General features: G+C 53.1%; 1 protein-coding gene across 5 annotated transcripts in view; it reads right to left on the reverse strand.

The window, feature by feature from the left end:
• The window catches only part of ANKS1A (ankyrin repeat and sterile alpha motif domain containing 1A), an 82,190-nt gene that overhangs the window by 6,014 nt on the left and 50,669 nt on the right, over positions 1-25,507 (reverse strand). For all 5 annotated transcript variants that reach the window (XM_032710799.1, XM_032710796.1, XM_032710794.1 and 2 more), the window contains 11 exons: positions 20,500-20,566; positions 16,366-16,472; positions 4,953-5,051; positions 4,434-4,586; positions 4,187-4,294; positions 2,398-2,562; positions 1,943-2,068; positions 1,744-1,815; positions 1,253-1,339; positions 773-910; positions 92-262 (listed from right to left, as the gene is read on the reverse strand). In XM_032710799.1, the coding sequence (XP_032566690.1) occupies positions 92-262; positions 773-910; positions 1,253-1,339; positions 1,744-1,815; positions 1,943-2,068; positions 2,398-2,562; positions 4,187-4,294; positions 4,434-4,586; positions 4,953-5,051; positions 16,366-16,472; positions 20,500-20,566 (1,293 nt within the window). The remainder of the gene's footprint in view (positions 1-91; positions 263-772; positions 911-1,252; positions 1,340-1,743; positions 1,816-1,942; positions 2,069-2,397; positions 2,563-4,186; positions 4,295-4,433; positions 4,587-4,952; positions 5,052-16,365; positions 16,473-20,499; positions 20,567-25,507) is intronic.

Genomic DNA, 25,507 nt, shown 5'->3' on the forward strand with positions numbered 1-25,507 from the left:
TCCCCCCACCATCCAGGGGAGGTGTAAGCGTGTGGTGCCCAAGGGAAAGCCCAGCTCAGACCAGCAGTCGCTCCCTCCCGCACACACGTACCGCAGATTTCCTCATGCCGGCTCGCGGTTTAGGCACTGGTTTGGAAGATTTTGTTTCAATCATTTCTCCTGCTCCAGCACCAAGAGGCTTTGCTCTCTGGGCTTGGAGGGCCAGCTGGTAGGCGACCTCGAACGCCTGCCCCAACGTGAGGATGATCTCGTACGTCAGGTTCTTGGAGAGAACACAGAGCACAGAGCCGTCAGGTCACCCTGTGCACAGTCCCCACACCTCCCCCAGGACCTCCTGCCTGCCTCTTAGCCCCACCAGCACCACAGTTCAGCAGCGTAAAGAAAAAAAGCCCAAACATCTCATGCTCATTTTGCCCAAGTATAAAAGCAAATCATGCTTCCACCTTCTCAGTGAGTTAAAAGGTTGTTAAATCAGCCCATTATTCTCAACATAATTGAGAGCATGTGAGGGGTTTGTGCATGGCACATTCCCCAGAAGGGAAAGCTCCTGCCCTGCTTTATTCAGTGCTGGAGACTGCAGGAACGAAGCCAGACAAATACTGTCCACAGAGGTCCAAAGTAAAGGCATTTGGAGCCAGCACTGTTTTAGGGTAGAAATGGTGAAGGAACCCTTGAAGGGACTAGATCCTGGTCTGTGACTTGCTAACAAAGCTGAGAGATAAAACAAGTGGACTGTAAAGGACTGGGAGATGCAATGCAGTAACCCACTCACCACATCCACAGTGCTGAAGACATGGCAGTAGTGGTGGCTGGTCTGCAGATCCTTGGTGATGTAGGCAAATGTGCAGAGATCCTCGGGGTCCTGAGCAGCACAGGAGATGTTCCGGATCTCGTGCTCAGCAATGACATTCTGCCAGGGTCAACCACAAGCACCTGTCACCCTTCTGGGGATGGCAAATACACCCAGCAAACGGTGGCTGTGGAGTGTGTCCTGGGGGCAGGGAGGGGGAGTCTCCCAGCCAGTTCCCTCCCATGGCAAGAATAAATGGCAACATGGTCCACAAACAGCTAGTCTGCCAAGCCTTTGGCACTTAGGTAACCATCATCACCTTGATGCTCCCCCACAGCCTGAGCAGTTCCCCAGGACCAGCCGTGGCTTCTGGAGCCACAAAAAGTGACCTGCAGCCCCCAGGCAGGTGGAACTGCAGGTCTTGTCCCCCCAGACACCAACTCCAGGGCATCTGCAGCTCACCTTGTTGGAGGCATCGATGAACTTCACCCCTTTGTATGTGATAGACAAGATTATGGTCGGGACCTTCTTCATGTGCTCCGTGGATTTCTTCAGAAACAAGAACATTCAAGTGATCAGCTGTGAATGGATGCTCCCTTCTTCACCCCTGCCCCAGCCCACCCCAGAGACCCCAGGCCCATACAGGCAGATTTTGGGGGACTTGGACCAGAAGGAGGAAAGCAAGCTCCCGGTGGAAACAGAAGGGGAGGGATGGGGACCTGAAGTGAACCCAACCACCCCTTCCCCAATGAAAACACCCAGTCTCCCACTGCACAGACCTTCCAGCTACGGGGAACAGTGCTGGGGAGGGGCAGTTCACCAGCGACAGCGGCACCGCCTGTTTGGTGGTCTGGCCCCCGCAGGGTTTGGGGAACCACAGCTTCACTGAGATCCCCCATCCCCCAATCCACATCATCCACCACAGGCTGCAAGCGGCCCCAGGGCCTCCATACCCTCATCTTGGCACAAGCATCCTGTGTAGACTCTGTCCCTCGGAGGTCTTTGATCAACATGGAGCCCAAGTACTGTTTGGAGGAGGGGGAGATGTTAAACCCTGCCAAGGCAATGCCATGGCCCTGCAACTCCACATGCAATGGCCTGACCTCAGAGCCTCCTCATCCTCATCACACCCACAAGCCAAAAGCCACTTACATTGGCCTCGTACCCGCAGGACTCAAAGATGAGCTTCTCGGGCTGGTGCTGCCAGTTTTGGACTGGGGCATATGGGGCAGCCAGGCTGGGGGGGCGCAGGGTCAGCTTGGACTCCCGACGGTCCTCCTGGAAGGAAGAAACATGGATGTGAAGCCACAACAGGTCCAACCTGGGTTGAAACAACTCTCAGGAGGGCTCTTTGGGCTGAGGTGATTGAGGTTGGCAATGGCCAAGTCCCCCAGGGGTTGGGTGAAGGCAGCACATGGCAGGTGAAGGTGCCAGCTCTGATGGAAGCATGTTTTTGAGGTGAAACTGAGGCATAAAGGAGCTGCTGCCTCTAATGCCTGAGGAAAGCTGAGCCCGACCAGCTCTGCATCACCCTACCTCCTCCCTGGCTCCAGAGGGAGGGGAGCCTGCACAGAGAGCCACCTGGACACACAAAAGCACCCACTGACCTGTGCTTTGTAGCGCTCAGCTCTGGAGTAGGGAGCAACCTCAGTGCCACGGTCATGTTGTCTCTTGCTGGTGTCCCCGGAGGGCAGCAGGAGATCAGCAGATCTGCCTGTGCAGGAGTCATTCTGGCTCAGGGGCGATGAGCTCTGGGACATCAAGTCCTGGCACTGAAAAGAACAGACACCACAAAGGCTCCCAGTCAGTTTGGGCTGTGCCCCCCATCACTCCCCTCTACACTGCCCAGCACAGGGTGCAGAGAGCAGAGCTAATGGGGTCAGCTCCTGCTCTGGGGGCTCCTCCCTCAGTGCCAATGATCCCACCCTTTATCTTCTGCACGAGACTGATAATTTGCTCGAGGATGGTTTCAGCCAGGTATGCAGCCCCTTCTGCCCAGCACACCTCTGCCTCTGCTCATCCCAGGGGCAGGGGACACACCGGGCTGCAGGCAGGGTGTTTACAGAGGAACAGGCTCCCCTAAAGCACTGAGCAAAGCACCCGAGGGTGCTGATGATCAGCCAGCCCAGGAGTGGAGCCCCTGGAGCAGAGTGGGAGGTCGGCCTGGCAGCCCCCGCACAGCTGCAGCCACATTAGTCCCATTTAGTCCCATTCAACCCACTCGCTTGATTTGCCATTGACGTCCCTCCGCCCCCCGCACTGGATCCACCAGCTGCAGCGCCAGGAAATGCTGCAAATGGCCCATTCTCTCACCCAGCCTCCCTGGGCAGCATCTCAATCAGCTGAGCTGCACCAAAGGATCCTTCTTCCCCTGCAGCCCTGCTGCCTTCAGTTTCATCCATCTCATGGGGATGAGCAGTGGGCAAAGGCCTGGCACCCTCCTGGTGCAGCACCAATGTGAACCCTCTCTGTTCTCACACCTGAACCTGGTTCCTAAAATATCCCATGTGAGCAAGCAGGGCACAGCAGCCCAACTCACTTTGGCTAAGGCTGAAGGCTGTTTGTGTTGGGAAGACTTGGGAACGCAGGACAAGAATGCAGAGCTCTGCAGCAGAGCAAGAACGGGATGCTTAGGATGGGGAAACTCTAATCATTCCAATTCCTGCTCCAGGAAGCTGATTTGCAATCACTGGGAGGAGGCAGCAGCACACACCACCACACTCCTGAGCTCTCAGGGTCGCTGCGAGCCCCGTGGCTTTTGCCAAACTCAGTTCTCAGATGCCAGTTTTCAGGAAGAATGGGAACGTGACAGCTCCCTCCCAGACGACTCCCATAACAAGGGCCTGACATCCAAATGCTGCCACTCCTGCAGCAAAAATCAACATCCACACATCTCATTGAGTGCTATTTGGCAGTGACAGTGTGAGCTCTCAGCAGCCCAGCCAGGCCAGGGAGATGGGTTCCGGCTCCCAACGGTGCAATCAAACACCAGGCCCCAGCTGCAGCCCTTCTCCAGATGGGCTGGGACACTCCTGCCTGCCAAAGACTGCTGCATGGCTGGCCAGGAAACAAGGGTGAGGAAGTGGGCTCAGCATTCCCCTTGGTGCAGGGCAGAGGTGGGGGTGGCACCCTATACCCCTTCAGTGCAGGCACCTGATCCCAAGGAGTGGCCTGACCTTCCCTGTGGGACAGCATCCAGAGGCTGACCTGCAAGGGCTGGGTGTGACCTTCCCCCACTCACTGCAATCACAGGGTCACGCCTGCACTGCTATTTGCTGCCTGGGTGGCTGGAGAGGATGAGGTGAGGAGCTGAACAGACACACTGGACATTTCTCCCAGCACTGACATGCCCTCACAGCCATATGAGCCAGGCAAGGACCACGAGCAGGGACTCACTCTCAGCTGTGAGAACCGCGGCGGCTTGGCCGGGGGCTCCTCGTAGGGCCTGTCTGCCAGCGAGGCGATGATCCTCTTCCGATGGCCCAGCAGGTTCACCTTCAGCACCTGCAGGGACAGACCACGGTCACCGTGGGCTCTCCTGCCCTTGGCACAAAGTGGCTTCGTGAGACGACTCATGGCAAGTCTCAGCCCCGGGGAAGGGGGTAGGACCTTGGTGCCCTGGCCGGAGAGAGGCAACACTCACATTTACTATCTCAAGCTCCCAGAGGTTTTTCACAGTGTCAATAGAGCTGTAGCCACTCGAGAGGAAGGACTGGATGTAATCCTGCAGCCCCAGGGAGTCGAGCCATGCAGGAACTGACGGCTGGCTGTTCCCATCACAGCCCAGGGGTTTCAACTGTGAAAACACAAGAAAGGGGTTAAAAGCTGCAGGGATCCTGAGGGATACAGGGTCAATGAAAATCAGTTTACAGCGCATCTCCACTAGCACTTTACAGTAACAAAATCACTGTATAAACGAGAAATGCTCTTGGGATTGGCAGGAGGAACAGCCACCCTCTCCCCAGCATGAAGCCACCACCATCCGCATAGCCTGGCAAACCAATATAATCCTCCTCTTCCCTGCTATTCCCAGAACCCTTCCCATAGCCCCTGAGATCCCTCTGTGGCCAGAGACACAGGGACTGGCTTTTGTTTTCCCCTGAGTTCACAGCCGTGCTGGGCAAAGCCCTGTCCCTGCTCCATGGAGGGCATCGGTGCTCACCTTCGGGAGGGAACGAGCAGCCTGGAGCAGCTTCCGGCGGTGCTGCGGGTCCCCGATCCCAATGTCCCGAAGGTCCTGGTCTTCCATGACATTACAGCCCTGTGGGGGGGACAGGAGGGAGTGACACGGGAGCAGGGGACAACAAACCCCAGTCCCCTCCATGCCCGAGCAGGGCCCCTTAGCTCTGCTCAACCTCCCTCCACAGCCACAGAGAAACCTGTATTGCCTTCCCTGGGAGCAGGGGAAGGTCAGGTGTCTCCTCCAGCCCCGGGCAGAAGGCAGTCACCCGCTCTGGCAGAGATGCTCCAGTCACCACACACTGCACTGTTAAAGCCCATTTTCTGCCCCCTTCCCCCTGCAGAGCAGGAGCACACAGATTCTGCCCCCATTTAAGAGCCTCCACCCACCACAACCTGCTTCCCTGCCCTCATACCTGGGCAGAGCTCAGCAGGAAGCCTGGGCACGTCTCCCCACAGCTGGCAGAGCCACACTGCTGTGTGACCAAAGGTTTCAGCTCGAGTCCAGACCCCCTCCCTGGCCCTGCCTCCCTCTGCTCCCCAGAGAGTCCCAGCAGAAGGTCTGTGCTGACAGTGCTTCGCTGTTCCACATTTTGGTTTTTTTAAGAGAAACCCAATTAAAGGCGGCTGTGGGGGGACGGGCCGGCTGGAGCGGGGAGAAGGTGAGGGGCAGGTTGCCAGGCCTCCCCCACAAAGGGCAGCAAGTGCTTCCTACTTCTTCCCATCCACACGTTTGTGGGATTTCAGATTGTGTGCTTTGCTGAGTGAAACCTGCTTAAATGCAGCAGCTGAAGGCAGTGAGCTGCCCACCGAGCAGCCATCCCTGCTGCCAGCATGTCCCTGCTCCTGCCTGGTTCATGAGCCCCTGTTCAGCAGCATCACTCCTGCCCCTGCCACAGCCTGGCATGGTGACAGCAGGGCAGGACAGCAGGGCAGGACAGCACACAGCTCAGCCCAGGCGCTGCTTCCCTCGGCCACAGAAAAGTGTTCAGGGAAACAGGGAATTAATGCCACAGGTAAGAGATGCCCAGGTCACAGGAGAGCTGCCCGAGCCCAGACTACAGTCATTTAGCAAACAAGAGCAGTGGTGGTGGGAGGCAGAGGTCTCCACAGCCCGTGGCTGTGGCTCCACTGCATCTCTCTTCCTTGGCAGCCTGGACTCCAGACACTCGATTCCTGGAGGGCTGGGGGGCAGCACCACGGCAGAGCTTGAGCCAACAGCTGCAGCACAAAGACATTTGTCTGAGAGTTGTTTAAACAGCAGGAGGAGTCAGGGCACCAGGGCTCACCTGGGTGGTGATGCTGCACATAACACACCATGCATAGATGGAACCACGTCACAGGAGCTGTTCTGTGCACCCCTCAACTGCACAAAATGAGTAAGGGTGCCCCTTTGGTGCACAAGAGCAGCTCTGTCAGATTGTAAACAAAGCCCCCGTGAGTAACACAAGGGGCTGCTGCTGCTGCTGGGGCAGTGACCTCTGGCTGGTGTGCAGCAGCATCTCACCAGAAAGATGGAAACATCCCTCCCCTTTCTCACAAATTTTAAGCCAAAGAGCCACATTTAATGTACATTCCTGTAACAGCAGGAAATTGTGTGCTCGGCTCAGGGGAGGAGGGAATAGATTAAAGGGGATTAACTCCCCTGACAGGCACCTCACCTGGCACTGTTGATGCTGCAGCACTGCTGTAGGGGTTGCCAGAAGGTCCTTGGAGGCAGTGTACGTGAGAGGAATTCATCTCCCAGAGGGAGAGGCTTCAGAAGGGCTTTTTGAAAAGGACAAAGAGGGCTAGAGCAAGTGATGGGATTTCTCCTGTGAGTAGTCTGGAGAGCTACTACTGACCTGCCTGGGGAGGAGCACGGGAAGGGACTGAAGTCCCCAAGCAGGTTATCATCACACCTCGGGTACCCAAAATATGCAGTTCCTGATGCCTGAGCCTGCTTTCTCTCCCATCCTGCCCATCTTGGTGCCCTGCAGCTCCATCCCTCTGTAGAGAGCCGGGGTTGGGAGCTGGGGAGGCACAGAGACAATGCTGGCAAGGGCTGAGCTCACAGCCAGCCCTTCCCTTCGTGCCACCCGGACAGGAGGAATGGTTGGCAACCAAATGAGCTGTGACAATGGTGATGCGTAATTTTCACGTATAAAAACTAAAAAAGCTTGCTGAGCCTATTTACATTTTCACTCATGCTTAACTTTCCAACATTGAGCCCTTTGGTGCTAATCCCCCTTAGCACTGCCACATGAGCAGCACAGGGATAGAGGCTCTTGCTCTCCCAGGGTACCAGTGCCAGCCCCACAGCAAGGCAGTAGGTGTTCTTCCACCTTTGGCATCTCAAATTCAAGGAAAGCTGCTTGCTATGTAGCAAGGATACAAGGTAGTTAAATACTGTGAAGCCTACAGCTTTCTCCAACACTCCTTATTTTTATATGTCACATTAAATTCCCTTGGTGCCAGTCCATATTCCCTGGGTACTTAACAAGGATAGACGAAGCGTAGCAGCTCTGAACAAATCATTTCAGCCCCTGGTGCAGGAGAAATGTCCTTCAAACCCATCCAGATTTCATCTCCCATGAAAGACAATAATCTGCCACTAAAAGAGATAATTAAATGCAAAGACACTAGAGATCTTTTAACCTTTGCCAGCTGTACAGAGGAGCTGCTTAAACCAGACTTTAAACCTGTCTGCACCCAACACACCCTCAGAGCCAAGGGGCAGAGCTGCTTTGCCTGGACCGCTGCTGCTTTTTGGTTTTACCCAAAGGTCCCTGTTGGTGCTGCCACAGGTCAGCAGATGCCCTGATGTGGGCACAGACTGGCCCTGGCTCCCACAAGCCCCTCTCTGGGTCCTCTGAGGACGGGCTCAGTGTGGAGAGCAGAGCTCTGGGATGTGCTCTGGCATCAGCCCAGTCCAGGAGCCTCCAGCAGCAGCCTCAGAAATGCCAATTAGAATCAAAACGACTTTCCCAAGACGTGTTTCCAATTTTATTTCTTGTGACAAGTGCTTTTACCTTGCGTGTTCCTCCTGGCTGCCCCAGCTCTGTGGGCTGAGTGGAGCGAGGGTGGCTCGGGGCTGACCTGGGCCAGAGCTCTCACTTTCACCCACCCTGGGGGAGGAAGGGGCATCCCAACACCTCATCTTGTGCTCTGTCAGGAACCAGCCCTTGGCACTTCCTGCACTGCAGGTGGCTTGTGAAGGGTTTGTCCCTGGACCACACATCCCTGCACTAATCCAGGTTTCAGTGCAGCACCACGTGCACACATCCATCAGCCTTGGTAGGAAAACCTTTGGCAATTTTTTATTCCCAGAAGAAGTGGGATGATCCCTAAAAAAATCCCCCAGAAAGTAGAGGCTGAATTTTTTTCCTGGCAATGGACACAGAAGCACAATTTCCTCCCTGAGCTCATGCACTCAGCCAGGGAAGAGACATGGGGAACACAACATATGACCCAGGACAGAACTCCTCTGCTCCTGCTGGCAACCCAAAGAGCCAAAAGATCAGCTCAGTCAGACATCTGAAACCAGGTAAGGCGAGTCCCATCCCAGCTCCCACTGGCACAGAATGGTTGCTAAGTGGTCAGAGGGACCTTCATTCCCCAACCTGGCCTCCAGCTTCCTCTGAGCCAAACACAGCCCCCTCTGTGGAGAGGCACAAACACACACCACCATGAGGGGCACTCCTGGACCCCACCTCAGCCCTCCACATCGCCCCGAGGGAGGGCAGGGATCTGCCAAGTGACCCATGTCCTCTCCTGGTCTACGCCAGGATGCTGGTGCACCCGACCCCCCCAGAGAAAGGAGTTCTTGGAGGAAGGGTCGGCTTTGGTCACGCTTCACCTCTTGCAGTGTAATTAAACAGCCCGTGAGGCTCCAAGTTTGTCATTAAAGGAGAAAAGCACAGTCAGAGGTTACCTGGCAGCAGCAGCATCTCCTCCTGCTACTGAGGTGACCCCAAAGCGAGTGTGCCAAGGGCAGCGCTGCCAAAATCTGCCAGATTCCTCCTCCAGCAGGACACTCTGCAGGCATTTAACTACCCAATTTTCAGATGCTGCTTCTTCCCCAGAGCCTGGCGTCTGTCCACGCTCTCGTTCCAGCTAAGGAAGGGCCTGAGGCACGGACTGTTCCGTGAGGGAAGCGTGGCTGGGCCAGCAGTGCCGTGGCCCCAACCCCTCGCTCGGCTCATGCCGGCGCTGCCGTGAGCAGCCCCTGCCTGGGCGATGGTGGGAGGGAGGACGGGGACCAGGACGTGTCCGCTATTAAAAGCAACAGATGCAAAACCCAAACACACTCCAAAGGCTCCTGCAAACATCCCAAGCAGAGCTCCAGCTGAAGGTTCTCTGTGCATACAAAGCTCTTTTTCTTTTTCCCCCTCAGTGCATTTGAGACAATTTGCATCTTTTCGAGGATTCTGCTGTCACTGCTATTGCTCTGCTTTTGGCAACCGAAAGCCTCGATGTGGGAGATGGAGACACATCCAGTTCAGCACAGACCTGGGTTGATGACCCCACAGCTGGGCCCCACACCCCAGTCTCAGAGCCAGGGGACCCCACTTGGTCACATAAATCTGCATTTGTAATTGGCCTCATGATCCACAGGGTTTGGTGCCTTCCCTTAATGGCATCTGCAGTCTGGGGTAGGTCAGTGAAAACTGGAAGAAAAGATTTGTTTAGTCACGGGCACAACAACGAAGCCTCAGCTCTCCACAGAGCATCGACCGGGGAAGGGGCTCATACACAAAACCCTACAATAAATCCGAGATTAGCACACAGCCACTTCATTTTTGTTTAATTTTCTTCCCCATGCAGACTGGCAGTGTGACAATGGCAACGGAGGGAATCGGTCATGGTTGTCAAGTCCAGGCAATTTTATTGAGAGAAAAAAAATTAACTGCTACTTTAATGGCTTTTTTAATGTTTATGGGGCCTGGAGCTACTAATAAATCAAATATAAGTATCCTCTAAATTGCCAGTTCTGGTCCACCCACTTTGCTCCTCAAAATCCACTCCAACCTGGCTGCTCCCCATGGAGTCCATTTCCATCATCCAGGGAGTTTTGGCTCAGCTCTGCCACGTTTTCCCAGATCAAAAAACCTCCTCAAGCCCCAGATCCCTGCATGTCTCTGCTCTCACCATTCCCTTCCAGAGACACCCCAAACACCCCTTTATCCCATGGTGGATAAAGCACAGTCCTTGGGAACCTCCCAAGGACCAGCTGGAACCCACCAGGGAGCTGCCAAACAAAATTCATTTTCTTGTAGAAGCAATTCCCACTCAGGGCTTGGCAGAGGCCCTCACCCAAGGGTCCAACTCCGCTCCTACGGGCTCGTCCAGGGCGGCACAACCAGTCTGGGGACCCAGACACGCATTCCTGGGGGCTGCAGCAGTGACACACAGACAATGCTGTGTAACGTGGCTGCTGCCCCATGTCACAAAAACAAATGAAAGCTGTTTTGGTGGTGTACCTCCAGCTGGTGTGAACCAGGCCAGGCACTCCTTGGACCGACCACGATCCCTGCAGGGCAGCATGGCCAGGAGCCGGCAGGGCAGGGCTTCCTTACCCCCACTGGCTCTGGGGAGCTCAGGGCAAAGCTGTTCACGGGTCTGGGAGGACCAAATCCAGAACCAGCCACCCTAGAGCCTCTGCCTGGCTGAGGAGAGCCTGACACCAGCCCAAGCATGAGCTGCAGGGGGCTCACCTGGCCCTGCACTAATTGCCTCCACCAGCTGCAGTCATGCCATGTTCTTGCTGCATTTCACCACCAGCAGACACAGTAAAACCCTCTTAGGGGTCTCTGGTGGGTTCCTGATCCTACCAGATCATTCCTAGGTGCAAACAGCTACTGGAACATGTCAGTTCAGTTTTCCCCAGATGGCTACTATAAAATGACAAGTTCTATATGAAAATAGAAAGAAGCTCTGGGGTAGACACACTCCCAGAGCACGCCCAAAGCCTGGCTGCTGCCCAGGGGAGCAGCAGCTGCGCGCCAAGCTGGGCCAGTCAGGAGTGGATCAGGCAAAGCTTAGTGACTGAGGACACGGGAGCCACCACATCCTCCAGTGGGGCAGATACCAGGTGAGAATGAAGATCATGCAGGTGTGAGTCCACATCCAAATCCCAGGGATCTGCAGAGCAGAGGAGACCCAGCTCCATGCACACCCTGTCCCTGGGCAGCAGGGGCTGTTCTCAGCCTGGGCAGACACGAGCAGCCCTGAGACCTGCTCACAGACCCAGCCAGGTGAGTCAACCTGAGCCAAGGCCTCAGCTCTGTATTTATCCTCATTTTCCCGCACACACAGAGGGGCAAAGAGAAAGGAAAGGCTCTTCCTTTAGGGAACACCACTGCAGGATAATGTAACATGGCACTGAATTGCTCTGAATCAATTTAATGTCAGTACTTTAAATTATTTGCGAACACGCCCTTCTTCCAACACCATCATTTTCCACCACTTCTTCCCAATTATAAAAAAATAAATAACCCCCCCACCAGAGGAGCCCAGGGCACTACATGCAGAGAACAGATTTCCCTTTCTGACGCTGTCTCATTGAATCAGCATTAGCTGCTTTCCACACACTCCATGGGAATCCAGGCTTGAACAATAAAAAAAAAGCCATAAAAAATGGTTTATATTCTCTTTTACCTGCCCATTTGTGTATCAAAATACCTTTGGACTGAATAAAATGTTCAACTCCAGAACAGTGGTACAACTGCCAGAGCACACAGGGTTTGCCCTTCTCAGATGTCAGCCTGGAAACTGTCGGGGGCAGCAGCAACTATCCCGTGCCCCAAGGGAAGGGAAAAGCTTTTGCAAACATCTCAGACACATTTACAGGATCTGTGGGATCACAAAACACTGTGTGAGGGAGCAGGTAATGGCATTCCCCTCCCCATTTCTGTGGGGAAATTCTACCATCAATTACTGCAATTCCTTCTCATTACAGTGGCCACGTCCCTTCCCTCTCATGAAGGGCAGAGTCCAGCCTGGCCTTTCCCCAGCCATTCCCTGTTTGCTGCAAGGACCAGGAATGCACTGGGCATCCCAAAGCTCATTTCCTATGGAATTCCCACGTGGAGCATCTGCAGCAGATGCACTGTTGACCACAGCTGACAAAACGGGGCCAAGCTCCAGGAGCAGCAGAAACCCTCTTGGTCCATATTCCTGTGATATTTTTTCTGTTCTCCTGCTCCCTGGCTCATTACCTGCCAAGGACAATTAAGTCCATTTATTGTGCACTTTTCTGGATGACACTTCTCACTCACTGGTGCAGTTTTGTGATATTACCTTTCATTTCCCTCCTCTGGTGAGGGATGAGGCAATGGGGCTCCTGGAACTTGGCTCACACCCCGGGGTCACGTTCCTCCACGTGGAAGGCAGTGGGGCTGTTCCTCCTCGGTGGTGGTGGGATATTCCTGGTTCACTGGAGCTGTTCACATTTGGCAGGCAGCTCTGCTGAGGATTTTATCCTACTTGCAGAGCTGTATTTTTGCTAAGTCAAGGACAGCACAGCCACTGGCAGCAGCTTCGGCTCAGTTGTGTTCACCCACCGCACAAATAAACTTTCCCCTCTAATGAAGGAATCCCAGCGGGCTGCAGAGCAGAGAAGACTTGGAAGCGCCATCTCCACTTGAGCTCCTCCTAATCCCAGCTGCCTGTACAGGCTGCTGCCCAGTTCCAGCTCCATATGAAAAGCAGCAGCTGAGTGTCCCAGTGTGATTGCCCCGTGGCAGTGGTGCTGCCTGTGAAGGTCACTCGGCAACCCAGAGGGCAAGAAGCTGCTGCCCTGGACAGTGGGGTTTGTGCTTGAGAGCAATAGAATAACAGGGAAAGCCTCTTCCTTGCCTTGTCCATAAACACAGCAAAGCTACTGCAGGCAACTTGAAGGGAGTAGAAGAATTTCTGCAGACACGGAGATGTGGTCCAATGTGCAGATGTGAAAAGAGAACTCAAGTCTTTTGGAAAACTAAGCTACCTAAATTTATCTTTTATCACCCCTTTCTTCCCTCAGCCAAGCTGAAAGATTACACAATCTGAGATCCATGTAGACCTCGGTCCCTTCCAGAAACACGTAGATGGGTGAAGGCATCACGTCACATCAATGTCTAAATAATCCTGCTGACTTGTGCAAGTAATACCCATCCCTGAGTGAAGCCAACACTAGACCAAGATCAACTTTGTCCCAGATGCAGAGCTGGAATTCTCAGGAGCAGAGAGGCCTCCACTGGACCTTGCCAGCTCACCCTGGCTCCAACACACCGCACCTTCCCCCTTCACAGCCCAGCCTGGGAGACGCTCACGGTTCCCAGTCACTGCAAACCTGTAGGAGCTGCAGGAACCCAGAGCCCCCCTCAGCTGTTGGTGCACAGCAGACCCTGAGAGGAGCAGGACCCTCACTCCCTCCCCACTGTCCACCCGAGGTGCAGCCTGCCCAGAGTCATCACCAGCAACAGTGCTGGTGTGTGGCCAGAGCTCAGCTAATCCCCTAATCCCCAATCCCTGGAGCTCTGAAAATAACGGAAGTGTTATTCTTGGAAACAATGCCTGTTTCTGCCTTCCTACATTAATGTCTAATTAAGAAGCCAAATATATTTACAGAGCACTTCTCAGACTCCCTTTACACACGGTGCGTTCATGAATCATTTCCCTACCTGGTGGTAAAGGTTCTTGTGACACAGGGTGCAAATTAACACAGGAGCCAGCTGAAAATACTCAGGGATTCAGGAATCCCTGAAACCAGAACCAGCTGAAGTACAGGCTACCAGAGCACTGAGCAGCACCAGCAAGGCCAGCACCCTCAGTCTGTGTCTCTTGCAACCCTGCCCCACTCCTGGGGCAGACAGGGCACTTTAAACACCTCTTTCTCCAGGGAAGAACAGCACCAAGTGCCTGGTGCCAGCACACACTGGCTCTCCCTGTCCCCGCTGCGGTGACAGGACACGCTCCTCGTGTCTGCTCTTACTCCTCTTCTGAGTTGTAATCTGCTACAGGCTGAGTATCTTCCTCAGTACATTAAAGGGCTCTTTCAGGACACTGCCCTGCTCTGCAGCTGCACGACCTCTGCACATCAAACACTTTGCTCCTGCAAAGCTTCTTGTTTGCCCCCAAATGGCACCTGGGGGACCCTGGAGCAAAAGGAGCATCCTGGCACCTGGAACACCCTGCAGCTCTATGAGCAGGGAACAATGCAAAGCAAAATCCTGCACAGAAAACAACTGTTACCGGATCAAAGGACTCCAACTTCCTAATTTTGGCTACTAAAACTTAATTAGCCTCACAGCCCATCTGGCGATTTGTAAACCATTACCTGGTGTTCTTTGGACCTTGAAATATTGAACACAGTGAGGCCCTAAGAGGGACTAATCCTCTTATAGAAACTGTTTAACTCCAGGAAAGCAATGCCACTTAGTTTGGAATATTCTTTGTTAGCCACTGGAAGGGGCAGGTAGGACAGAAATGGTTGTGTGAAGAGGAGGACTGAGCAGCCTGACAGGCGTCCAGCGCCTCGGGCACTCAGTGCTCCTGGTCTGCCCAGCTTCAGTGGTCACTGCAATTTTAATAGTTCATCCAAGAACATCAAAAATCACCAGCAGAACCAAATTAAATACTTGTTCCTCACTTGTGCTGTATCTGATGGTTTTACTTCCCCAACACCAGAAACTGAAGGCAAGGAACATCACAGAGGAAAAAACTCCGAATAATTTTACTTTCCTACTGGGCTGATGTATTAGCTTGGAGTTCCCAGGGCTGGGATGAATGGATTTAAAGCCAGGCTTGGCACGGGCGCTGGAATCAACTCCCTAGGAAAAGGGATAAGCGGTAAAATGGAAATCAGCAGGGGTTTGCAGGAAATCTTTGTGAAATTATTTGACCTTTTACCTTTGAGAGGAATGAGCAAGGAGTGTCCCATTCCCTGAATTGAGCTGCAGCCAGTTGCTGCACTGGGAGCAGCCACTCAGCACTGGACAGGGAAGAAAAACATCCAGCCATGACAAAAGCAAATCCTATCACGTACCCAACACTACCACACAGGAACCTTTGCTACTGAAGTTCTGAGCTCAGTGAGGTCCATCACCCCTGGCCAGGCAGGGGAGCAGCATTTTATCTGCCACTGCTGGGTGAGAGCAGCCACCAACCCCATAACGGTCACAGATCCATCAGCAGGGCATCCCAAAAGGATCTACAGGGTTATTTCATTTAAATTTGTTGCACCACCTCCAGAGCACCCCAGAAGTCATGTCAGACTGTCCCAGCACACCCGGGGACCCTCGCACGGAGCTGAATGTCCTACACAAAGCACAGTGAAGCCGGGAGTGCACTGGGGGTTGGGACCAGCCTGGTGGGACACTGGGGGGAAAACCACAGCAGACGACAGCTCTGGGGGGAACACTGACTCTGCCAGATGAAGGGATCAGCTGCTTGCTGGAGATACATCTGGATAGATCCCACGACATTTATCCTGTTGGTTGGGTCATTTTTTAAAGCTTATTTACACCCTACCCCGAAGCAGCCCAACAGCCACTGCTCAGGTGTCGCTTCCTCGCACTCCATCCATGCCCTTACCTGGTTTCCTGTCTCTCTCCACCTGTCTCCCCTGCCCTCCCCATCACTGATGGCCACTGTGTGTTCCCAAAGCCCCTCACACCTTCCTGGTGTCACCTCTCCGCACCACCCCCAGTACCAGAGGGATCCCCACCGTTCCAAGGCAGGATGCAACATTAACCGGAATGACTTTTCCAAAGGTTTACATCCATTTTTTGTTATTTGCCAAACTTAGAGTCCACATCAAAAGCACTACTTTAATCCATGCAAGGAGAACTCTCCTGCAGGACCAAGATTTTCCATCTTTGCACTTCAGCATTCCACACGAATTCTCAGATTTTTACACGATGCGGCTTCAAGTTTACAGACCCTGGTTTTATTAGAAACCCTCATCACTGAGCAGTACTGTGTTGTCATCATTAGGTTTCAGAGCCAACAGTGTCAATGTAATTAGGTACAGTTCATTAACATCCTGCCTGCATGCTAAGAGCAAGTACAGTTCCAGCAAGAAGTCTGCTGCCTCCTTCACAGCCCAGGGCACAGACTGTTCAGGGACTCCTTCAAAACACCAGCGAATTTCAGTTCACATTTCTGGAGCAAATCAAACAGTACATATTTAGGGGGCAGATGAAGTAAAATTTTCTATGAAAATTCCAGTGAAAAAGCAGTAACACCTGAATTAAATGTGAAGACCCAACACAACCCTCATCTACTCCTCCTGCCAAACCTTCTACAGCCCCCAAGACCATTGTGCCGGGCAGCAGAACCAGCTCTGCTTGGCACCGACACGGGGCACCGGTAGCGCGGGAAGCTTTGGCCAACCCGCTCCTCAGAGCCCGGGGTCCCTCCCGGACACTCACCAGGAAGCGAACATCGTCGAAGCCGTTCAGGAGCAGCTTGCTCTCGTACTGCTGCAGGCCGATGGACTCCAGCCACTCCCCGACGCTCTGCTCCAGCATCCGCGAACCTGACGAGAGAGGAATCGGCAGCCGCTTGAACAGGGAGAAACCGTTCAGGCGGTAGCAGCGGCACTCTGAGGAGGACAGATGGCATTGCCACATCATAGTCATTACCATAAAGAAACTCAAAAAATTATGCTCAGAGTACAACAAATCAGCTGGCAGACAATTGCTCTTGTGTGCACAGACCATGGACAACAAGCTTCCAGTGCCTCCGTGGGCTCCGGGTGCAACCTGTACCGCAGTTCACACTCAGAAAAGAAACTCCTCGCCCGGGCAGAGGTTCAGAAGCACTGCTGGGGCGCCGAGATCACAGGCACTGCTGTCAGGGCTCCTGAGTTCCTCGCCAGACAAACACATGAAGCCCAACCCCACGGGAATGCGGGTCCACTCCTTGGCTCAGCAGAAGGGGGCGGGAGGAGAACAGCAAACTTCCACCCGAGGCATTCCCAGGCAGTTGCAGGTGCGAGGGAAGGGAGCGGAGCCGCTCCTGAATGCACAGAGCTGTTCCAGTCCTCTCATCCGTGCACCTCCAGATGCATCCCCTGCTCAGCAGGGAGCGCAGAGCAGCCTGAGAGAAAACAGCTTGGTGCAGCCAAGCCAGCACAGACACGGCGGACGCTCGGAACAGCAGCAGGAGCCCAGGCTGTCCGCGGGAAGACACGCAAGACAAAGGAAGCACAGACTGCAGCAGCAGAGAGAAAGGGCTTGTGCTCTTCCTTCCCAGCAGTCCTGAGAGAGGCAAACCATGGCAGGGGCTTTGTCTCGCCGTTACCGTGTCATGGGGATCCCGAGCACGAGTCTGGGAGTCCTGGCACTGTCATTCTACCAGTGCCCCAGCCGGGTGGCATTCCAGCACACTGCCCGGACCGGGCTGGCTGCCCCGGAGAGCCCGGCCCTGCCGCTGCACCGAGCGACAGCGCAGTCGGGACCCTTCTCACCCGACACCTCCAGCCCTGCCAGGCGTTGGGTGCACACCTGGATTTGACCTTCCTTCATTTTCTTCAGCCCTGCGCAGCCGCCGCAGCGAGCCCCTTGCTCAGACAAGGAGCAGCTCTGCAGGAGGAGGCATTTCGGTTCCCTGCTTCCAAACCACATCAAAACAAAAAGCAAGCAAATGCAAGCACACCCTCTCCTCTTCCTGCAGCAGCTCAAGTCCGAGCCCTGCCCTGCCACCTCCCCTCAGCCTCTGACAGATTCCTCCCAGCACCTACGGAAGCCGTATGGACGAGCTCTCCCTTCCTTCACCCTTGGGATGAGTCCAGTGACTTGTTACTCTCCTCTAGAAAAGCTCGAGACCTTAAATATGAGAAAAAAAGTTCAGAGCTCTCCTTTTCATCAGGGAATTTGCTATGCAAGACAGGCAGATTTTCAGGCTCCCTGGCACATCTGTTTCCACCGTGGATGCAAAGAAAAGGATGATCAGGAGACCCCAGTTTGCTTCCTTTGAACCTTCTGGTCAGCTGAAGCGGTTTGGTACCTTCCAGCCATCCCTCCCCGCTCTGTTGCAATGGCTGCACACACAGAGCTCACGGTGTCATCTGCAGATTCTTGGGGTGATTCCTGCTGTCTGCTCCACGGGATTGCTGCTCTGCCCAGGGAGCTGTTGGGCAGCGCCGGCCGGTCCTTCCAGCGTACGAGCGGTGCCGAGATCACAAAAGGCTTCTGCCCCCCCTCCCCTGACCCAGCCTGTGCACCGGGGCACCAACTAAACCCGGACTGTGTCCCACGGGCTCCCGGCTCCCCCGGGCTCCATCCTCCCCTCCGCCGGTCCCTGCGCTCCGCCAGCGGCTGCGGCGGCTTTGTCTGAGCCGGCGAGCCCCGCGCTGCCCGTCCCTCCCTTCTCCTCATCCTCTCACCCCTCCCAGCGCTCCCACCCGCCGCAACAGCCGGGAGGGAGGCAGCAGCTCCCTAACTCTCCAGTGGAAATCACTGACTCCTCAATATTTACTGGATGATGGATGATATGGTTTGGGGTTTTCAAAAAATGATGTCACAGGTCTGCTCTGACAGTTCCAAGTGATTTGTGGCTGGCTCAGAATTCATTTATCAAGAGAGAGGTGAGGAACTGCCTGGTGCCTACCACAGCATTCCTGGGAGCAGTCGGGGTATTGGCAGGAGGAATGAAACCACAGCAGCTCCTTTCCCTGAGCTCCTGAATTTAATTTTAAAAATTATTTACTCTGTTCAGCCTTTCATGTGCTCAAAAATGTATTTCTGTTTTTAAGAGGGAAACCTACAGTGACACAAGTACAGGTTTTCTGTTTATAAAACCCCTTCAAGTCATGACGGAATGAATGGGGGGAGGTATTCAGAGGGATGGAATGGAGGGGTTTCCTCTAAAAAGGAAAAGAGGATAACAGATGCCCAGAACATCCCAGGCTGAAAATAAAGAAGCCCCAAATACATTGGGTGTTCAGCTGTTCGTGTGTTACAAGGATGACACAAGAACAAAAGAATCCCAGTCCCTGTGCCCCCTGCCAAGAGCCTGATCACAACTTGTGACTGAAACTCCTGTTTCTCAGCTCCATCCTGACCAACATCACCCCGTTTGCTCATGGACACTGGGTGTAGAGAGACACAAACGTCTGTTCCAAGGCCAAGAACTCCTCTAAGGCAAAGGGCAGGTGGAGTCTGGTATCCCCAAAGTGATGGTGTTCCTTGATTGCCCAAGCCCTGAGAAGCCCTTGCCAGCCCTTACCCACTGCTTTCCCCAGACACGAGGCAGTAACTGCTTGTACAAACAGGCTCCAAACACACTTATCCCCACAGTAACTGCCAGCAAGGCATTTCACCCTTCCAGACCCCAAAGTAGTCAGGAGCCCAAATATCCTCAAATCTCACCCATTTTTGAGGATGAGAGCATTTGGGAAGTTCCCTGCAGCTCCCTGCACATTTACCATGACCCAAATTGTTACAACCCCACGAACCCCCAGGAGCAAAAGCCAAATGTGTGGGAGCTCCCTGGGTCCCGTCAGCCCCACAGCAAGGGCTGGCAGAGCTCTGCCCGCTCCGGGGAAGGAGGGACAAACAGGAGTGTGCCCAGCAGGCAACCTGCACACGAGGGATCCCAAACCAAGCCTGGCAGAGCACAGCCTGTGGGAAAACCCCCAGCTCCAGGACACAGCAGCTCCAGGCTGCCAGAGAGCAGATCTGTGGGAGCACTGGCTCCTCCTCTCCCCTCCATGTCAGTCCCTTCCCTGGCACTATTGATCCATCGCAGCCCAGACCACAGCCTGAGCCCAAACTCACACAGCGCTTCGACTCCTCTGCAAAGCCACCTGACCCTGGGACACGGAGCCCGAACAAGGTTATTGCACTGGGAACACACAGTGCCTTCCTCCTCACCTGAGCAAAAACCTGAGTGACAAATGGGTGCGAGGTGAGCTCTGTCACAGCCCATGTGAGCTGCCTGTGCAGATCCATGTTAGCATCTCATCAGGAGGAGCTGCTGCCCACCCGGAGCCGTTCTGCGGCAGCAGCCTGGAGGTGAAGGATTTAAAAGGACAGAATCCCTTGTGGTGGCAGCTCTCCAGCAAGCTCAAGTTCTGCATTTGCTCAGGATTTAAAGGCAGAGAAAGGAATTCACACTTTAAGTACAGAGGGAAGCACGTGTCCTCCAAGAGCCTCATTCAGTGAGTATTGATACCTACAGGTGCCTTCAAGAATGCCCAGGATAACCCTCACTGAGGCACTTGGCAGATTAACCACATCTGAAGGGCACAGACACCGTGGGACCTGCAATGACCTGCCACTGGCATGACCCAACCCTGCTCAGTACAGCTACTGCCCTCACAGAAGGAGCCAGGAGGACAATCCTGCAGCTGCATTCTGTAAAATTAAATGAATCTTCCTGGAGAGCGTTGAATTAAAATTCCCGGCAGCAGCATTGAGCATCACATGGGAAGCCCAGGTCTGCTCCTCCTGTGCCAGAGCCTTCCTCTCCCTCCCAGAGCCAAAGCAGGTTAAAGAGATCAGCACCTTGTTTGTGTGTAGAGCACTGCCAGGACAGATGGACACACGCTGAGTACACACCTGAGATCCTCTGCTGCTCCTGGGAAAAGTCAATGCCTTCACCAATGGAACTCATGATCTTCTCAATCTGGAAATAAAAAAAGCACATGCTGCATTACTCATAAATCAGAAAAAGGTAAAGCAGCCTGGGATTTCACTGCCACATGACAGCCAAAGAAATTCAGGGAAGGATGTTAAGGTACCTCTGAACCAGAAGAGGTACCCTGGACACTTTGCCTGGGAAAGTCCTCATCAGGATGGATGGCTCAGAGGGATTTGCAGAAGTTGGTGCTCTGTAGAGCCTTCCCTTCCACAACTTGCCAGAGCCTGGAAATAAGCAGCTCCAACAAAACCATCCCTCTGGAGCAGAGCACTAGGGGTGAGGAAGGAGCCCCAGACTCCTCAGCTCACACCACCTGAGCATGCAGCTCCTGTGCAGCAGGGAAGCTGCAGGAATGCCATCACCACCTCCCTCTCAGAGAGCAGACTGGGAGCTCAGTTTCCCTGGGCTCTGCATTTTGTTGGCTGTTTTTGTCTTGCCTTGGGTTTATTTTTTAAATCACCATGTTTCCCAACCCTATGCATGGAGCTATGCTCCCACCACCCCTACAAGAGCAGATGCTTCCAAAAAGTTTGAAAACAGATTGTTTGCAAGAGCAGCACCACGGGGCAAATGCCTGAAGGACCCAGGAGAGGGAGCAGGAGACAGCTCCATCCCCAACTGAGGGGATCCACAGTCCATGGCTCCAGGTAAACCTCCTGCAATGGGGAAAAAAGGTACAGACTATGCTGAGATGGGCCTGAGTCCCCTTAAGAGCTGCATGGAAACAGCTGCATTTGCCACACATGTGAACAAATAAATTAATGCAAGTTGCAATTTCCATAGAAACTTCAGGAGACTTCCTTAAATGAGAAGAGAAACTGTTCACACAGTTCTTGAGTAGAATTTGTAAATCAAGGTTTCCAGTGCAATGCAGTGGATGGAGGACTGACAATTACCAGTTTAGTTCTACAGGAGGAAAGACCTGACAAACTGCACTTCAGTTGGTCAATTCAGACCCTTCAACACCCTCAGCTCTGAACCCCACTGTTTTCCAAAGAGCAACAAGACACTCAAGAGGCTTGGGGTTGGTTGCTGACTCCAGTCTTGAGTCTATAACTGAGCAGAAAATTAAAAAAAAATAAAGAAAAAAAAAGCACCTCCAGTGAGATTCCCAAACAGAAATCTCCCAAGCAAATACCCCTGCAAGGCTCTTCCAATGTGCAGTGACACATCAACTGGCCACAGAGTGGGGGAATAAACCTTAATTTCTACAGGATTTTTTCCCCTCATCCTTTGAGGACAGATTTGGGGAAGGAGTCCAAGTTTCTCTGGACTTCACCCCTGGATCCCAGTGTGATGCTCCACTCGGGTGCAGCATGAGCCCCAAACCTGCTCCTGGGGCTGGGGTCACAGTCAGGGGCAGCCTGGAGCTGACCTCTGCTAGAGACTTGGTGAAACAAAGAAAAAACCGCTTAAAAGACTCCTGCCAAGGCAGATCTCCATAAAGCCCTTCCTGCCTGCAGGGAGCAGCAGGCAGTGCACTTGCAGCATTAAATCTCACCAGGGAGAAGGCAGTTGTGTGAGCTGTAACAGGGCCAGTAAGGATGTGGATCCCCACCCCTGGAAAACCATAAGGACAAGCACCTCTACTGGGCTTGAAATACAGCTAATGTCCATTTACTGGGAGATAAGAAAAACAGCCTGGGAAAAAATAATCAGAATCCAAACATGTATGGCAGAAAAGGGAAGTATGACCTAAAAAGAAATTCCAGTTAAAGATGGGTTTTGGAATGAATGCACACAAGGGTCCCACCCTGTCTTAAAGGCAAAAACATTCCTTGCTCCTCTACCCCTGGACACAGCCAGGGCTAAAATGTGATCTTTGCTGAAACTGCTGGGAGACACCTGAGCTCTGCAGGGCTCATTTCAGCAAGAACCACCAAAGCAGATGGTTTTGCCTCCCTGAAGCAGCAAATGCTCCCCAGCAAAACCTTCAAATTTCACGGTGCCCTCAGGTACCATCAGGGCATTGTGGCCATGCAGGACTGGAAGGAAATAAAGGGATGGTGCAGAATCAGGGCTCTGGTACTGGCTGTTCTATTCCTTCCCATAGACAGACACTGAACAGGCTGCAGAGGATTTCTGGGACACTGCTGCAATCCTGAGCACTTACTGCACAGTTTGGGTCTTGAGGTCAATTCAGTTTAAGCTCTAGAACTTTAAGGATGTTAAGTTTTGCAGATTGGTGTCCATCAGCTTCAGGACAAGGTACATTTCCGAGCTGGAGCTGCTCTTGTACCTTGTCTGGGAATCTCCAGCTGGATTCAAGTTGCAAATTAACTCCGAGTGCCAGCCAAGTTCCCTTGTTTACTTTGTGCTGTCCTTTCCTAATTCAGGAGAGACTTGATGCTGCCCAGGCTCAGCCCCTGGCACTGCCAGTCCCAACACCACCATGAGGACTCGCAGGTGCTTCTGCAGCACTGAAACACCCACGACCTTTTCCTCAAAGGCAGAGAGTTGCCTTGTGCTATATAAAACTGAATGGAAATTAAATAATCACGTGGCAGAGGATTACCTTTCACAGCCCTCCTTTGCCAAGCATCAGTCACAGTTACACACAGTCACAACTATCACCATTAATGCAGAGGGAAATCCTGCCTCATGCCCTCAGCTCTCCACGAAAAGCAAACACCTCAAACACAGTCACACACCGCCTGAAACACGGGCTTATGGCTGACCAGCTTAATTTAACTCTTAGGAGGCTGCAAAGAGAAAAATGAGGGGAAGGACAAACCTAGAGAGGGAACCAATGCTTTAGAGCATCCCTGTCCTCTGCAGCCTTTCCTCACCTGCACTCCAGCACTCAGTTGGGGTTGAACAGAAGATACCTTGGAAATAGCCTACACTACAGTTTTTTAGGTTGTTCTTTCCCACTGGTGAATTATTAAAATACAAAAATACCATGTTTAAATATAGCGCTGCAGCTCAGACTTAGCTGTAGCCTGAACACTCAGTTCTGGTTTGTTTTGGCTTAACCTGTGTTTTTCCACTGAAGCACCAAATGCCTGTCCCTGGTTGTGCTTGGTGCTGTGGGGTGAGTTTGAGGTGGGGATTTAATTATTTATTTGTTTTCACACCCATAGAAATAAAAATGCAAAATGCTTTTGCCTCCTAAATTAATACTACCAAGAGGGGCAGGTAGCTCTATGCTGGGAAAGTGTTTTGGCCAATGAGCCCTGAAACCCCACCAGGAAAGGAGACGAAGTCCTGCAGAGCTGAAGTATTCTGGGAGAAGGAAAGGCTGCAAGGATGGGGAATCATTAAAGTCAAACCAGGGATACAACAGGAAGGAGCTGCAGAGCAGTTACCAGGACTGAAGCTCTTGGATGTATTTTCATATTTGCCTATGTTTTGCTGAAAAATAAAAGTGCCCTGCCATAAGGAGCAGGGTGAGGCCCAGAGTCCCCCGGGGCCAGGGAAGGGGTGAGCTCTTCATGCAGGCAGGCGGCCACGGACACATAGCAACTGGCCAGTGAGTCCAAAACAGAGCTTTACTCAAAACCAACTGTCCTGAGCAGAGTTCTATTAAAGGAGGAAGAGGCATTTGTTTGCAGAAGGCCAGTGAGGCCAAGCCAGCCTGGAGGACACGTGGTATGCCAAGGTCTGTCCCGCTGCAGGACAGGGGACGTTTTGACACTGGAGTCCTGCACAGCGATTCCCCACCTCACAGCTCTCACAGCAGAAGCAGCCAATGGCCTCAAGGAGATCACTAGATCGAGCAGCACCCCATCAGGGTGACACTCAACCAGCCTCTGTGGCATCTCAATGCTCCTGGAGTTTTCTGGAAGGGGTTTCACAAACCTCACCTGCAGCTGGAAAACCCCTACAGTCACCCTCACCATAAACGCAGGAGTTTGTTCTCGGTCTCTGCACAAGCATCAGGGGCTGCCAAGGACACAGCGAGGTCATCCTGAGAAGAAAACAAATCTAGAACCCTCAAATGCTCTGGGTTGGAAGGGACTGTAAAGGCCACCTCGTTCCAATCACTGCCAAGTGCAGGGACACCTTCCACTAGACCAAGCCCCATCCAATTTTGGACATTTCCAGGGATGGGGCAGCCACAGCTTCCCTGGGCAACCTGTGCCAGGGCCTCACCACCCTGCATGGGATTGATGCCTTTTGCTTCCTCTGTGACCCCTTCCCAAATTGGTGGATTATAAAGCACTAGTGCAGGGCCTGAGCACGAGGGAGATGAACTGCAGTGCTCCTGCACGGGCCCGAGCAGTGAAGTTACTCAGATCACAGTCTGTAATTAAATAAAGCCACACAGAACCAAATGCACGCTATCTGCCATATGGAGGGCATTAGTGCACTGTAATGACACCCTGCAGCAGGAGCATAATTAAGAATATAGCAGGATTCTCATTATAAATCCTTATTACTGAGGGTTCATAACCTATTGTATAAACTCACCCAGGGCTCAAGCTCTGCAGACAAGAGCAGTTCCAGCACCAGATTTCAGACTGGAAAGCTACTTACAAAGTTGGGTGGAAAGGTTATCAGTCTTTTAAATTTCTGCAATTCCAGAAGAGTGTCAGGGGTTAAGACTTCATTATTTCTAAGCTTTAATAACGAGGGGATGGGGCAGATTTGGTTTCAAATTATAAAAACCCAAACCCCCAACTATAGCTGCTTCTACAGTTTCAAAGCCCTCTGAGCACAACAAAACCCCCAGTGACAACTTGACCAGCCCCATCACAGCCCAGGGGATCACCTCTGAAACCCAGGGGAGAACTAGGGGTATGTGAGGTCGATGGGCAATGCGGGGGCAGCCCAGAACCACTAACATTTCCATTCTGCACCAATACCACAGCAAACCCCAAGTACATCACTGACTGATACTTCATCCCTGAAGGAGGAAGCGAGGCTGCTCAGCCCCTGCTGGGATACATCCTGGAGCAGAGGGATGGCTGGATCACAGCATCC

This window comes from Chiroxiphia lanceolata, chromosome 25 (genome assembly GCF_009829145.1).
Source record: "Chiroxiphia lanceolata isolate bChiLan1 chromosome 25, bChiLan1.pri, whole genome shotgun sequence".
NCBI lineage: Eukaryota > Metazoa > Chordata > Aves > Passeriformes > Pipridae > Chiroxiphia > Chiroxiphia lanceolata.